A 16,352-nucleotide genomic window follows, 5' to 3' on the forward strand; every position below is an offset into this window, starting at 1 on the left:
TCAAAGAAGAAAAACCACATATTGGGTCATCCTATATACTATGATATATGTAATATGCTTGACACATGGATAGAGAGGGAGTCTTTTTTGTAGCCAAAATACTGGTTGTCTAACATTTACCATAAAAAATGCAGGTTCAATTATCAGTCATCTCCAAAGGAGCATCATAAATACCTGAAATATTGGTCAAATTACAGTGAACAACTCCTACCTAGCACAAAACTTAAGCAGAATGTGCAAAAAGGGATAAAGAGTTTGTTGCAACAATCATGTCTCCCATTCTGGAAGCATCAAAGGAAGGGGAGGTGGAGGGAGACTTAGTGTAACACCCCAAAAATTTAGAGACTTAAAATTTTCATTAGAAAATTTTTCTTTTTGAAACACAACGAAAGTTATTTTAAAATATAAACTTGCTCTAATCTTTGGGCATGTCACGGGTTGAAAAGTAAATCACAACAATCATTTCAAAAATATTTTATTTCATTGAACGAATATCAAAGTTTATATAAGCCTAAAACACAACTCAGAGACAGTCTAAATTAACCTAATCCACATCAAAATTACAATTGAGTCCTCGTGTACTATAGCATCCGTCCTTTGATCTTTTTAAACCTGAAAACTTTTAATAAAAACAAGTGAGACAACTTAATGTCAAAGTAAGTACTAGCAAACATTTATCTGGTCTCTAGTATACATTAATTAGACATATCTTAATCATATGTTTTTCCACAATCACAATATACTAAGCATTTATTCACAATCTCATAAACCGAAATAAATATAACTAATTTTAATGATCATAATAAATTGCTTGCATCTCACAATCCATTATAATCTATCAATTATAAAGAATTGCTTAAATCTCACATTCTTTATAATTGAAATATCAAGAGAAAAGGAAAAAGAATAACTGATGGAAAAAAACTAAACATAAAATAAAAGAAGAAATGAATACAACAATTAATTATACATCTACATGTCTATCCTATATGCATGAACCATATTCTTATCTTTTAATCTTAAATTACTTTTGAATTAAATGACATGCTTGCAAACATTACAAACAAATTAAATAACCATTATGATTTAATATACTGAGGTACCACCAACTAGGTCGAAACTACAAGCAATCAACCTCTACTTCCCGGGGAATATATATATATATATATATATATATATATATATATATATATATATATATATTCAAGCATTTCATTTTCTTTATGTTTGCCCCTATGCCTGTAACAAGTGTCTGCAATTTCTTCGTCAAGGAATCACTTCACTAAAATATTATAGTGCACTGTTAACACACATGTATATGGTTCGACTATCCAGCTCTGCCAACTGAGTTTGTCCCCCTAATTGCCCATGGTTGAGGGACAATGTCGCTTTTAAGCTTTCAATGTCCAGACTACTTGGTGTTGGAAATCATCCTTCACAGAGAGTATTGGAAAACTCCAGACTACCTAGTCTTGGGTTTATATCCTCCTTAAACTATCTACATATGAATAACATTTTTTTTAGCGGAGTACTTGCTCTTGGATATAACACCCTTATAGTGAATACTGGAAACCCACGAGATTGGTGCTTATGCCAATTCACATGTGACTGACTCACTCATCCATAATCTTTTCTAATGCATGCCATTTTTTTATATTTTAGTGTAACTTTTCTTATCTTTCAGAAAATAACTTCTCAATGCATGCCATTTTTTTATAAATGCAGCATGCTCAAATATCAACATGAGTTGCACTTTTAGGTCAATACCTACATGCACCAATATGCATTTTCAAAATCTACATGCTTATAATTTAAATAGCATGAATTTACAGATGAAGCATAATTTTGCTTTCTTAAACATTTATGCATCACATTATATATTTCAAAAATGACTATCATGAAAGATGTGGCTTTATATCCACACAATTTTGTGCATCATTTATACAATACACAAAACTTTTGATGCTTATTCGAAATATATCAATATGCAGAAATTGCCACAATTGGCATAATTTCACATTAAGAAGCATCTTTTGTATTTCATGCTCAATTTTTATAATAATTTATTCTTTTGGGTCAATACCCATAAAACTTTTTATGCTATTTAAATACACCAATATGCAGTAATTGCCCAAAATTGAATTTTAACATAAATAACATGAATTCACATCACAAAATACTATTTCATTTCAGAAAACATTTTGCATTACAATATACATTTAAAATCTTTTAATTACATTTGATTTTCATAATTGATTTTTACGAATGATGTAACATTTACATCTATATAATTTAATATATCATATTATGCATTTTCAATCATTCAATCATGAATAGATCTCTGAGCAATCCCAGAGTCCTAGGTTAGCGTCATAGCTTAACCAAATCATACAACATAATATTTAATTTTAAAAATAAAATTTATTCCTTTAAATTCAATTTGAATTCTTTAAGCTCAAATAAGAGAGAATTTTTTATTTTGTCTCATTGTTTATGATTTCAAAAATATAGGAATAATTCATATCAATCTTTCTAATAATTCTTTTTCCTATTTTAGGATTTTCTGAAATGACAGGTGGCATCTACCTCATTTTTGGGATATCAAAATTTTAAGATTTTATAAAAATTTGGACAAAACCTTTCTTAATTCAACATTGAATTTCTTAATACAATAATGTTTATAAAATTTTTAAAATTTCAAATCATACCTGTTATGTAATAATTCGAAATTTTAATAATCATTTTGGCAGAACATCTATATAAATTCAAAATTCCAAGGATCTTTCTTTATATTAATTCAAAAATCCAAAGATAACTTTCTTTATAGCAACTTAAAATTTCTGAAATATTTATAAAAAATTCAACAAAACTACCATAATAGTTCAAAATTCAAAAAAAAAATGTTTACATTTTTTTTAACAGAATCTCCTCTATACGGAAGGCATAATGGGTTTGATTTTTGGCATAATTGCCATAATATAATGTGTAAAAGAGATCCTAAAGGTTCATAAAAGCGTTAGGAAGTCCTACAAATGCATACAATTGACTAGATCAGGGCTACGAGTACATACTTTGTTTGTGAGTGTTTGGGCAATGCTTTTGCAACATGGTTTCAAAGTCTCTGAAAATTTTGGCAACGCTTTCGCTATATGTTATTCTGATGGTGAGTGGAGATTTTGGCAGCCTTACAGCGTAACATAAGCATATTGCTCAAGTCAAATGGGGGGGGGGGGGGTGCACAACTAGGTGTGGGTTGTGTTGGTATGTCGCACGCAAAGGCGGTGCAAAGATGCAGGAGTGCAGGCAAGTGTTGTGCTATTGTGTGTGCGGCGTGTAGAAAGGTTCATTGGCAAAGGAGGAAAGCTGATAAGGCCACCGATGCTGTAAGTGAACTATGATAGATGCCTAGGTGGCACCTTTGGATTAGTAGGTTTGCCAGCAAAGGAGAGTGGTCGGGAAGGCTTTCAGTGACCGTAAAAAGTGCATTAACGAAGGTGAGGGTGTTAAGAAAGGTGTGCAGTGGTGAGGAGTTCCGCAAACAAAAGAGGGTGGCCCGTTAAGGCCTCCGATGCTATAAGTGTTTGTGTAAATACGTCTCGACAAAGGCGTGTGCACTTAAAAGTGCACTCTAAGAGGTGCACGGTAGTGGGGTCTCCATGTCATAAGGGGTGGTCGTTTAAGGCCTTCGGTGTCGTGGTTGTACCATGTGAAAAGTCTCAAATATGCTTCAAGTATTAACCTATGCAAGGGGCATGAGGGTACACGAACAAGTCGCAGGAGAGTTCAAATTTTCTTATTGTTGTCTAAGTTGAACAAAACTCCAGCTGGTGAAGCTCTAAAAGCCAAATTTGTTTAGGCAAGACTCCCTCAAACGAACTAAAATCGTCAAGCTGTAGAGGTAAGGAGTGGATTGGAAAATTAATGAAGGTTTGGGTCTGAATTCTAGAGAAAAGGGGTCAGGTTTAAAGAGAGAAAAATTAAGAAGAAAAAGAAAGAGAGGGAGTTAGAGAGAGAGATCGAGTGAGGTGAGAGAAAGAGGGGCGAGTGGGGGCTATTTATAGCCCCCATAAGAGGTTGTCTCCCTCCGGGTGTCGCAACAAGGAAAGGGGAGGGATTGACTCACCCCCTCCTTGGTTAGGTGTCACCACAGGGAGAGGAGGGGATGACTCACCCCCCTTAGGTGGGGCTCACTTTCAAAATCATTGATCAAAACCATTAAATTCAATGGTTTATTTATTTGTTATTTTTATTTTTATTTATTTCTTTTATTAATTCTATAATCTTATTTATTTTTTACCAAAATAGCCCTGGTCTGATTTCACATAATCAATTTGCCACTTGAGCTATGAAATTTACCTTTTTGTCCTTAAATATTTTAAATATTTACCTAAATATACCCTTAGGGTGGTAAATTACCATTTTACTCTTATACAATTTTGTTATTTGCCTGAAATTATTATTTTACCCTTAGATTATTTAAATATTTATAAATATGCAACTGAAATATGGATTCAGATAAATATCTAGATCCAATAAAAATATCCATTTGGATAATATTTAGATCCATTAAAAGATCTATTTTTATTTTTTTGATATGGTTATGGATCGATATCTAGATTTGGTAAGAGATCCAGATCTGGATATTATTTGGACCGAGCTTCTGGACTACAGATCAAGTCCAGGTCTGGTTTAAGATCCATATAAAATAAATTTATTTAACATTTAGAAATTGCAGTTATTACACTTAGTGAACAAGAAGTTTAACTAATGCGCTCACTCTAAGGTTGTTGCTAACCTCAATGATCAGATAAATGAACTTGAAAACACGACCATAGAGAATATGGATGACAGAGGGGTGAAGGAGGCACTTGAATAAGGGAAGGATGCGAAGAAGAAAGTGCAAACTCCGATAAGAAGATCAAAGCAGGAAAGAAGGTCTAGTGCTTATGGACAGGTACTTTGGTCATTTGTTATTTTGTATATACATGTTTCTAAGATGTTTACAATCATTTTTTACTTTATATTCAATCATTTATTAAATTGTCATATATATTGTATAAGTTGCAAGGCTATAAGAGTAATCCAATAGGCCACATATACTGGTTTTACTGTTTCTAAGCATATAGTGGTTTCTATCTCTCTCAGATGATACGAAGGACATGCTTGATCATATGTATTTTCAAAAATTCTTAGAAATCACACTATGGAACATCAGACACTCTCTCTTAGAGGCCATAGTGCAATTTTAGAATATAGCAACCAATACATTCAAGTTCAGAGATATTGAGATGACCTTCATGTTGGAGGACATGGCACAAATCATTAGATTTAAGTGTAATGAAGAACCAGTTTGTGGACATCGGTGGGGAGATTTCAAGTACATGTGTAATATTTATTTGGAAGTGAAGAATGATGCCTTCCTGGGAGAAAGATTGAAGTTATCATGGCTAATGAATCACTTTGACCCCAACAGGGCGAAAATTGAAGAAGAAACTATCGTGTGTTTGAGGGAAGGCCGATAATATCTGGGATAAGGATCTTAGAACATTTCTGCTCTACTTCTTAGGCACATGTGTATTCATTGACAATGGTGGAAAGTCGGTCCATAATTCATATATTGAATTGGTGAAAGACTTGGATCACGTTGACCAATATGCATGAGGAGCAACTACACTTGCACACCTCTATGGAGGTCTGAGTAGCATGAGGACTGAAGGAATAAACATCACTAGCATGTTGGTGTTGTTCCAGGTAGTTATTCCTTTATTTGTATCTAAAATATTATTTAAAGTAAAATATTATTTAACATGGATGATGTAATATACTATGTATTGATATGTGTTAATCATTGTATGAATCTCTGCATGTTTGGATATGAGAGTACATATCTATTGAAAGGCCCCTGAGAGGAATTTTCACATGTTGAAAAGTGGAGTCGGTCAAGCAATAAAGATGAGACTGATCGAAGAGTGTTTGGTTATGATATGGACATAACTCGTTACTTAAAATTATTGTAAAGGTTGACTAGGAAAAATGTAAGTATTTTTTATAATATTTCATACTTGTTTATAAGTAATGCAATATAGGACTAATCATGAATAAAACTTTGTTATGTAGGTAAAGTGGTGCCCCTACAAAGATGCCGAAGAGGAAGAGGAGAATCAAGATGTTGTTATGTAAGCAAAGGACATCTCGATGACAGACATTTGGTTACAAAAATGAATAAAGTTAAGTGCCAAATGATCATATGAGTGGTCCGACAATTTGACTATGTTCAACAACCAACTGATTGCCCTGGCATAGTTAGCAAAATTGTCTCGCTGACAAAAAAAGGACAGGACAAAGGATTATCCCATCATATTTTTCTCAAAACTTTAAGACTGGCACGATGGCGGCAAAAACATCGGCTTATCCTCTATAGTACTTGTTGGCGATGACGATAATATAGCTGCTCAATCTCAATATTTTGTAGGTAGTCCCTCCAAAAAGCGAGTCATTGAAGAGGCGAAACATTTACCGAGGTGGGGTTTGGGTCAATCCTCGTGCATGGTACATAGGTCTTTGCAAAGGGAGAGTCTAAACTCCCTTAAGAGTTCTTTTTTTAATGCGACCCTAGTGGGTATCCCATGGCATTACTCGTGCCATCGGTTTCATTCTAATTTTTTGTCATTGAGGCATTCTATGTCATACCCTAAACTATTTTTGGGGGGATTCATTAGGCTTATACATTGCCCTTTTACTATAAATAAATCATCATATGAGTTCATTCCCATGAAAGTAGGAGAAAGAACTTTCACCGCTTGTTGAAGTGGAACACTACTTTGATGTGCTCTTGGGTCCATTTGTGCATCCTCCAATAGTCCTTCAAGAATCATGTTGACATCGAGAGTGGCAGCAAGACCGCTTTCGCCAATTTGGTTGACATGCTGCGACAATGAGGCTGACTTACATGTTAAAAAACTGACACACTCTTCAAGCGCATCTCTACCTTGAGAAGTGGCATAAAACAATTATTGTGAGGCCTAGACTTCTACCTGGAGTTGCTGCACTAGGTCCAAGATTGGTTGAAAGCTCTCTGTGAGCCCAAACATGCAATTTCTCACACAAACTAGCTTGGGGTTGCTTCTTTTCTTAGCGGGTTTGTTGATGAATGCAGAACTTAGCTCTCACACTTGGACTAACTCTTTATCACAATTTTAGAGAGCTTTCAAGAGGGCTACATGAGTTTATAAAAGCTTAAAGCTGGCTAAGGTGCCAAGGAAGTGGGAACCACTTGATATTCTTTGACTATTTCTGGAAGGGTGCTCCACAAGTGGGTCCCACTTGAGTCAACTTCCTCAAAAATAAGGTGTCTTACGCTTGGGCCCCACTTGGTCTTCTATGCTGGATTGATGAGGTGGCACCCCATGGATGGGTCACACGAATTTAAATACTTGGAGCTTGGATTTGGATATGAGTTTGCATAAAATGGGTCCACATCATTTTATAAATTTTGACCATTTCAGATTAGATTATAGTCCATATATCCATGTATTTAGCTAAATACGTGTTCCATATACGAACTCCTTGCATCCTTAAGAATGCACTATTACCAAAGTGAATCAAACTTGGGACGCAAATGGGATGGATCCAGAATTTTGGTTGTTTCATATTGGATTTAGATCAAAATCTTTGTGTTTTTTTGCTAAATACATGTTTCATTTACCAACCGCTTGCATTCCTACTCTTAGAGTGCACTATTACCAAAGTGAATCAAACTAGGGATGCAAATGGGTTAAAGTTGGTTTGGATGTAGGCATTATTGAATCTGATGTAATCTGGTCATTTTGATTAAAAAAGTAATACTAAATCCGGATTCGATTAACTAATCAGATATGTTTTATGCATAATAGTCAGATTATCCGTTGGATTTCCAATGCAGTTTGGGTCCAGTTCCAAAGTCCAATACAAAGAATGCAAATCAAATTGCTCATAATCCAATTTAGATTTGATCCAATATCCGATTCAAACTCGATCTATTCACATCCCTCTACAAAACCAACACAAGGTGCATATATATATATATGAGTATGTGCTAAACCCATTTGGTGCTAAACCGCGTGCTAAATAGGTTTTTTGGGCTTTTTCATTTTATTTTTAAATTATGTCCGTACAAATGTGAAGCGTTTGATTCCAATACGTAAGTAGGTTTTTATAAAATTCAAAAAATCAACGATCTAAAATCTTTGTAAAATTTTTAGGCTCCAAACATCATTTTTTTCATCGAAAACACATGATTCAAGTTTGGATTCTTAGTAAATTGACCATGCCCAACAAATTTATGGAGCCAAAACCGCATAAAAAATACCAAAAAAACTTGAAAAACCCATTTAGGACGTGGTTTAGCACCAAATGGGTTTAGAACGGACCCATTTTCCTATATATATATATATATATACCCTAACCCTACCTTCGTATAATCGTCTAATTATAAGGTTAATCAAATGTGCAAAGGTAAGGACGTTCGCAACATATATTTTCGAAGTTTGAACACATTTACGAACATTAGTCTTGAACCTAAAGAAGGTTGGAATATGATCAATGGCACAAAGGTCTTGATGTTCATAATTATGTGACATGAACCTGTCTAGCTTATAATCAACATAGATTTGCGAAGTTAGGGACTTCCATAGCATATCTTTGCAAACTTCAAACTCATATTTGCGGACGTCATTCTTGAACTTAAGTGAGTTTTTAGTTGAAAAAGGTTCAAATAACGTTTGTTTGAATGTCTTGAATTTCACACATTTTGATATGTGAACATCGTCTAAGTAAAAAGTTAATAAGCAACAGGAATGTCTTAAAGTTAGCACATCCTAACACGTGAATGTTTTGAAGTTCGTGTAGTTTAGTAACCTTTCAATTGAATGATATTATTTCAGGAATGTTCTTCGGTTCACATATATGCAAATATTATTAAATTGTGAGGTTAATGACCTAATGTCATTAGTTTGCAAAAATTTGATGAGCTAATTTAGAACATGTCTTGGTTTTTATCATCCATCAAAGATAATCTTCTTATGTTTGTGAATAATTTATATTATAAATCTGACCAACAATACATACGTATTAATCATCATATAAAAAAGTAATATATAAATTCAATCATACTAATTGCATCAATTTAAAAATAAAATAAAATAAAACTCAAAAAACTTATTTAGCACTTATATATATATATATATATATATATATATATATATATATATATATATATATATATATATATATATATATATATATATATATATATATATATATATATATACCCTAGCCCTAGCCCCGTATAACCCTCCTCCAAGCATTTCCACCGACCACCGCCTTCCTCAATCCCAAAGTCAGGAAGAAGGCAGAAAAGAAAAGATGGGAGTGTTCACGTTCGTGTGCAGGAGCAAGGGCGGGGAGTGGAGCGCCAAGCAGCTTTCGGGCGAGCTGGAGGCGTCCGCCTCCTCGCCGTACGACCTGCAGAGGAGGCTCGTTCAGGCCGCCCTCTCCTCCGACTCCTCCGGCCCCGTCAGCTCCTCCTTCTCCCTCGTCACCCCTTCCTCTGCCGTCTTCCAGGTGCCACCACCACCGCCTATTACTTTAATCCAATTTTCCTTTGTTTGGTTAAGAGTCTACATGGTCGTCGGACTTCTCATTCGATGATCTTTTGAGGCTGTGATCAGCATTTGTTGATTATGTATATGTATACGTGGATGTTCTCAATTCTTATTTTGAGTAGCTTGTTCGAAGAAATTACCTGTCTTGGTTATGTTTTATTGATCTAGCAACAATTCGGTGGCGATTCGGATTTTTCTTCTCTTTCTCTATCTAAGGTTAGGTTTTGGGTTCTTTTGTTTTCTTTCAGTGAGTTCAGGCTTTCCTTATTGATTTCGTAAATCGGTGTTCTTCGTATTCTTTTTTTTTTGTTTGTGTTTCGTTGATTGATTTATTGGGTGATAAAATTGCATTGGTTGGCAGGATCTGGGGTTGTATTCCTTAGTTACTGTCATTTTGGTTAAAGATAATGACATTTTCTTAGTTTCTTCGATCCTTCATTTTTTTCATGAGGAACGGGGAAACCACCCCCGGGATCAGAGACTTGCGATCTCTTTTCCTAGTGTAAACCATGGGCGCACTCCTTGCCCCCAGAGTCGGCACAAGCAAGGGGCATAATATCTTTGCCCATTCTTATATGCAAGGGGCTGACGTCTGTGAGAATGGAACCCTGACCACCCACCTAGCAGCCAAGTCCCCCTCCCACTACGCCAAATACCTTGGGTCTTTAGTTTCTTGGATCCTTTGCTCTTCATGCTTGTCTTCATTTTTTTTCTTTATTGGGTAATTTTGTGTTGGTTTGTTGCTAAGATGATGTACTTGGATTTTTTTCCCAATGGTGGAATGTTTGGTTTCTCTCTTTATGGGATGTTTTTATTCTCTTGGATTGTGGTTTGGTGATGATTAGTGATTTGGAATGCCGCTTTCTGTTATTGCTCAATTGATTGAATGTCATGTGTTTGTTTATTTGATTTCTTATGTATTCATTCCCTGTTTATTTGGGAAAATATTGGCTTACTATCGTTAGAACCAGACTCTCTCTAGTAGAACACCAACCTTTTCTTAGTTTTTGTTTCGATCATTTTGTGGACCAAGCCCTACAGACGAGATATGATCTGCATGGTTTATTCAGTAAAAAATCATGTTTTGGATTGTCCTGTTGTGTTGTCTAAGCAGAACTTTTAAGCATTTCAAAAAATCAAGGGTCCACATGACACCATAGTTTTACAATTGAAAAAAACTATAATTGTACCAATGTGATAAATTTTGTTCTCAGGAAAATCACGATACTTTGAAAAATCCGGTTCTCCTCTACAATGTCTTGGGGAAATATCAATTCATTTTAAAATATAATTAAAATCTAAATGATATAAAAATATTGCAAATTCTATCTATGGTGTTAGTATCATGATAAAGACATGATATTTTCAAAATCAGCAATTTGAAAATAGAGTTTTGGCATTATTTCAGCTTTTGAAATTTTCACCATAACATTGCTATTACCTACGACATTTCTGCGATTGGTTTATATCGCAAAAACACTTCTAGTATATGATTCTTAATAAATTAACCATGATCAGATAAAGTTTAAAGCTCACACACGACTTCCTGTTACAGAGTAGTACACTACAGTCGAATGTGCCAAAATATATGGTATGTTTGGTTGGGCCCCAAATGAGAATCATTTTCTCATGGCTGTGCCTGTGAGAGAATGATCCTCGTTTGCCCCATTTCTTACGTGCAAGCAAATGTGAGACAATGTGGCAATGAGATTTGAAATCACATTTTGAGCCATTTTACTCACTTCTATGTGATTCCAAATCACCTTCTCCACCTTGTGATTTGCAGTCACATGTTTTGATTTCACATCAGGTGAGATCACATGTGACTTTGAATCACGTGTTGCAAGCAAACGTCCCTTATAATGACATTTATCTCAGTGGGAATATGGGATGAACTTAGTAATAAATGGATTCATTCATCTTTAGTTTTAATAAATGGGGATTTGGATGATGTGCTAGGTGATTATTGGAGGAGGTGGTGGTGGCGGCGCTTTCATCGGAGGAGGAGTGGTAGCAGCAGGCGGATCAAGTGCTCCAGCTGCTGCAGCAGAGCCTCCACCGGAAGAGAAGAAGGAAGAGAAGGAAGAAAGTGATGAGGATATGGGTTTCTCACTCTTTGATTAGTTTGTGTTTAAGTTGTTGAACTGTGTTTATCTCTGTCCTTTTTCTTTTAGGTGGGTGGTGAAAGATTTTGGAATTGGAAATGGTAAGTTTTTGATGATTATAGACAGTACTATCCTGGAAATTCTATGTTTTTTGAAGTTCATGTGGTTACTCTGTAAGCCTTTCGAGTCTATTAGGTAGTTTATTAATTGCAGAAAGCTGGCTAATCTGTGCATTCTGACGCACACTGCTAATATCCCAACGTCAAAGATCTGTGGATAAGCATGTGAACCCAAAGAGCACAGTATTGATATCCCAACTTATCCCACTTGTCTAGATAAGCAGTTGCATCCAAGTACCCTTTATAGGAGCAGGAAGAATTTGTTTTTCATGAGAAATCCCAATTCAGGTTGCTTTCGTTCATAAATGATCAACTGTGACTTCTTCGAAGTGATCACTGTAAACTTAGTATCACTTCTATAGCATTTGTGTTCTGTTGTGATTTTTGTGGTCTTCCATGAACCATTTCATGATTAAATAATGAACATAAAAATAAAGCAGATTATAGGACTACAATCTATGTTGACTTCATTTTCCTTTTTCCTTTTAAAAAGAATTGTGAGTTTAGCACAAAATGTTGATGATTCACAACCATTTGATGCAGTTCCATTGGTTTGCAAAAGCTCTTAAAGGTAACCTCACTCAGAATGTTTAGGAGTGCAAGTGTACAACTTGTTGGGAGTATGGAACTACCGGCTATTACTGGATCCCATTCATGAGGATCTCAAATTCAGATTTGGTTATGGAACTACAGGCTATTACTGGATCCCATTCATGAGGATCTCAAATTCAGATTTGGTCCTTTGAATTAGGGCTAGGAAATGAGACAAGTTGATTGTAGCTCGGCTCATATTCACCTTGCAAAGAGTTCCTTCAAACTTGGAAGATAGGCTGGGCAAGCTGAACACAAACAGCTGGTGTTCGGCTCGACTCAATTTGTATAGGGTTTGTTAACTAGTAATATACATATTTTGGGAATATTTTACAAGATGGAATGTAGTGTATAATAATAATGTTTTTTTTTGGATAATCTAGCTCGGGTTAGACAGATACGAACCAGAATGCAAGGATACAAGTATTTATTGTCTTGCACGTAATTATTGTGTGTATATGGGTCAATTCAAGCTTATCTTGATAGATTTGCCCTTTCAAAAGAAAAAAATGCTCATCTTAATAGATTTGCAGTTCAAAACCTATTATTTCCAGCGCCCCCACCGCCCCTCATTTTTTCTTTTTCCCCTATAAACAGCTCCCGCTCGGCTCATTTAGCCTGGGCTCACCATGAGCTCAATCACAGCTCAGTTTGCCACTAGAATGAGCCGAGCTGGGTTCATTTGGCCTGTTTACCAGCCCTACTCTGTTTTAATCTTGCGGCATTGTACCATGACCTATATGAGGTGAAAAGAAAAAGCCATTGCCTGGGGAAACAATGGTTGGCTTTATTTTTGGACATTCACTTGAAACTGAAACATGTTCAAACCAGATTTAGGTTGTTTATGTTTAGCATCTAGTTTGAATGGACAAGATCTTCCATGTAATTTTGTATTGGATCTGGATGGCTCTTTTGGTGTGTGTGTGTGCGTGCGCGTGAGTCCGCCCGTGTGCCTCCTAATTGGAACTCATATGAGGAAGCTTTGACCAAATCTGTCGACATGAATGTGTTCAGCATGGTCAAAACAGTAAGAATTAACTCTTGGATCATATATTTTTTTCAACATAAAAATGTGATCTTGGAGAAGCTGAAAATTCACTTCATCCCCTGAAAATCCGTTAGTCTTTGGAAAAACATGATCCAAAGGCCAGGTTTTACTAAACCAAATGTGTAAATGACATTTAAAGGGATGAAAAAAGATTAAAAAAAAAATCAAAATGCAGTTTTTCACTAGGGGTTCCTTACCCCTGATGATAGCAAACGTTACCTCTAAATATACGCACAAATGAATTACCAATAATTACATGATTTATTGGACCTGTAATTAATGAATACGATTGAAACTTGGCCTCAATGAATATCATCCAAATCCTAGTGGTTTGCACGTAACCAAACTTAGAACTGTGATCAAATCAGGTAGACCAGAAATTGTTGAAAAATCGACCCATCTGAACAGATCCAACCCAAATACCTTTTTGGTCGTCTGCATTTGAACCGTCTGAATCTTAGGTTTTGTTGTATACTTGTATGACAAGGTTGATCATGTGTATGGCAACTACATGGCAGAACTGATTTGGATATGAACCAGTTGCAAACAAACCGAGAGTTGAACTCATTTAGTGCGGCTCTTTTTTTCGTTTTCTTTTCTTTCGGGGTTAAGGGGTGGGCTCAAGCTAGGGTTGCTCTTAATGGTATTTGAACGCGGGATCTCTCGGCTAAGATAGTGCTACTACTGGTTCATCTGTTATGGACCCATTGTCTGCCCCAGGTCTGATCTAGAATATCCCCCTCAGTCCTAGATCTGCCCCCGTGGTAGCTACCCGGCCTGTTTGGAACTCTGTATTAATTATCAAAGTTCACCTAAGCCTGGAGTCCTACCCAAGTTGAGACTCTGGTGGGATGCCTCCTTGGATGTAAGTTTATCTTGATGTTTTTTTGTTTTATAAATAGACATGTTAGCTCTTCTATTCTTTAATGAAATTTATTGAGTTGTTCATCTAAATTTCATTCACGGTTCATGTGTGTGATTGCTCTCCAAGGAGAGGGTGTTGTGTGTGCACCCCCGGAACACACACTATAACTACAATGCGTGTTTCGGGGTCCCCATTGAGCGCCGTGTGGCGCTCAATGGGGTGTATGGGAGAGCCGTACACCGCCGTACATCAGCCTGCAGGATGTACGGCAGTGTACGGCTCTCCCGTACACCCCACTAAGCGCCACGCAACGCTCAGTGGGGACCTAGGAACATGCACTGTAGCTACAGTGCATGTTCTTGGGGGGAACATATAACCTGCCCACCTCTCCAAGAGAAAGATTCTGCTCCCTCACTTGTTCATCCATCCCCGTCCATCACCAGGTTACTCCCTTTTAGTCGTGCCTTCGCCATCCGTCTCTATCCACATGCCTGTCCTGTGAGTTGTTCATTTTCACCTCCCTGTATTTTTCACTTTGGACATGTCTCAGCCCTGAGACATGTCCAACAATCCTCCCTTGGTTGAGTCCTTGCTTAGAATCACTCCACCCTCCTTCACGGTTCACATGACTTTGTCCCTTATCCTGGGACACAACCCTCTCTTTCAAGCTATGTGCCACCTACAACGCTTGGCCTCTGCACTTGCCTAGCTCGACATGCCCTCCTGCCTCCCACCCCTACTTCCATGATGTTTCTCATGCGTGGGACCTTGCGTTTGGGCCTACCTCATTTTACGTGCCAAGACCTGATAAAAATTCTTGGAAAGTCAGGTTCTATCAATTGGTATCAGAGTAGATGTTCTCGAGAAGCCACGTCGAACTGCACTCAGCAATGCAAGAAAAGCTCATGCCCTTCTCAAAAATTTTATAGCAATTTCAGTGTTTATACAACTTTTTTGGTTTTTTTACCATATTTCAGTACCCATAAAAGTTTTTCAATTCTTAAACTTCTAAATTAAATTTTGAATCGTTAGAATCCAATATTTAGTGAACTCGATCCGACTTTCGAAAGTCAGGTCAAATTTCTGCATGTTCTTAGGAAGGATCGGCATATGACTGCATACCATTTTGATTTTTCAAAATTCATGTCGGCCATCTAACAATTCCAAAAACTTTCAAAAAATCACTATAGATAACCCTTCTTATATTAAACTAAACTTAATTTATAGATCATAAAAATCCTATCCCAATTTATAGATATTGTTGTTTTACTAAAACCTGTCAGATTCAACATCTGGATCCTGATTACCTAACATTTTTTGAATTTTAAAAAATTCTTTAGCCATGATCCTAGATCCATAAATCTTAAAATTGTTACCCTAGGAACGTATATCTGTTAGCTTTCAAACCCAATTTACAGATCTTAACAATTCATTTGAACTGCTGAGATCTGATCCGTTCTTTAAACCCTGTTCAAACATAGAAAACCGAATTGAACCTGTAATGTTCTAACCAGTCCTAAAAATTGATTATTTTTTACCTTTTAAAATTCCAAAATAATAATAAAAAAATTATGTACCTAAGACCTCCCATCAATCAATGAAGCCCATAACCAATCATAAAACCTACCATAGCCCTCTACACTACCCGAACTTCGGACCGACAATAGTCTGTCCTATAGGCCAACAACATTTGACTTGGAGCCATGAACTCACCCGATATCAAATTCTCCACCTTCTCCAGCAAGGATCCAACCAACTAGATATTCTAGATTGAGCATTATTTTTGGGTGATGCAAACCCCGAAAATACAAAAAATCTATATCACCTACATCCATTTGGAGGAATATATAGCGTGCTGGTACCACTGGTTCGAACAGAGCCTTGGCGTACCAACTTGGGAAGTGTTTGCACATGCATTGATTTTGCGATTTGGCTCTTCGACCTACGTAAAACACAATGCGACTCAATCTCAACTATATGTTC

The 16,352-nt window shown here is 36.3% G+C and overlaps 1 protein-coding gene across 1 annotated transcript; it reads left to right on the top strand.

Annotated features, from left to right (window-relative positions):
* Window positions 1-9,331: 9,331 nt before the first annotated feature.
* LOC149837078 (large ribosomal subunit protein P3-like) lies at window positions 9,332-11,907 on the top strand. The gene is made up of 2 exons (XM_090007232.1): window positions 9,332-9,600; window positions 11,601-11,907. The coding sequence occupies exons 1-2, from the start codon at window positions 9,403-9,405 to the stop codon at window positions 11,763-11,765; spliced, it is 363 nt and encodes a 120-aa protein (XP_089863358.1). The 5' UTR covers window positions 9,332-9,402; the 3' UTR covers window positions 11,766-11,907.
* Window positions 11,908-16,352: the final 4,445 nt, after the last annotated feature.

The sequence above is a fragment of the Nuphar pumila genome, chromosome 5, assembly GCF_984573655.1.
Source record: "Nuphar pumila chromosome 5, dmNupPumi1.hap1.1, whole genome shotgun sequence".
Lineage (NCBI taxonomy): Eukaryota > Viridiplantae > Streptophyta > Magnoliopsida > Nymphaeales > Nymphaeaceae > Nuphar > Nuphar pumila.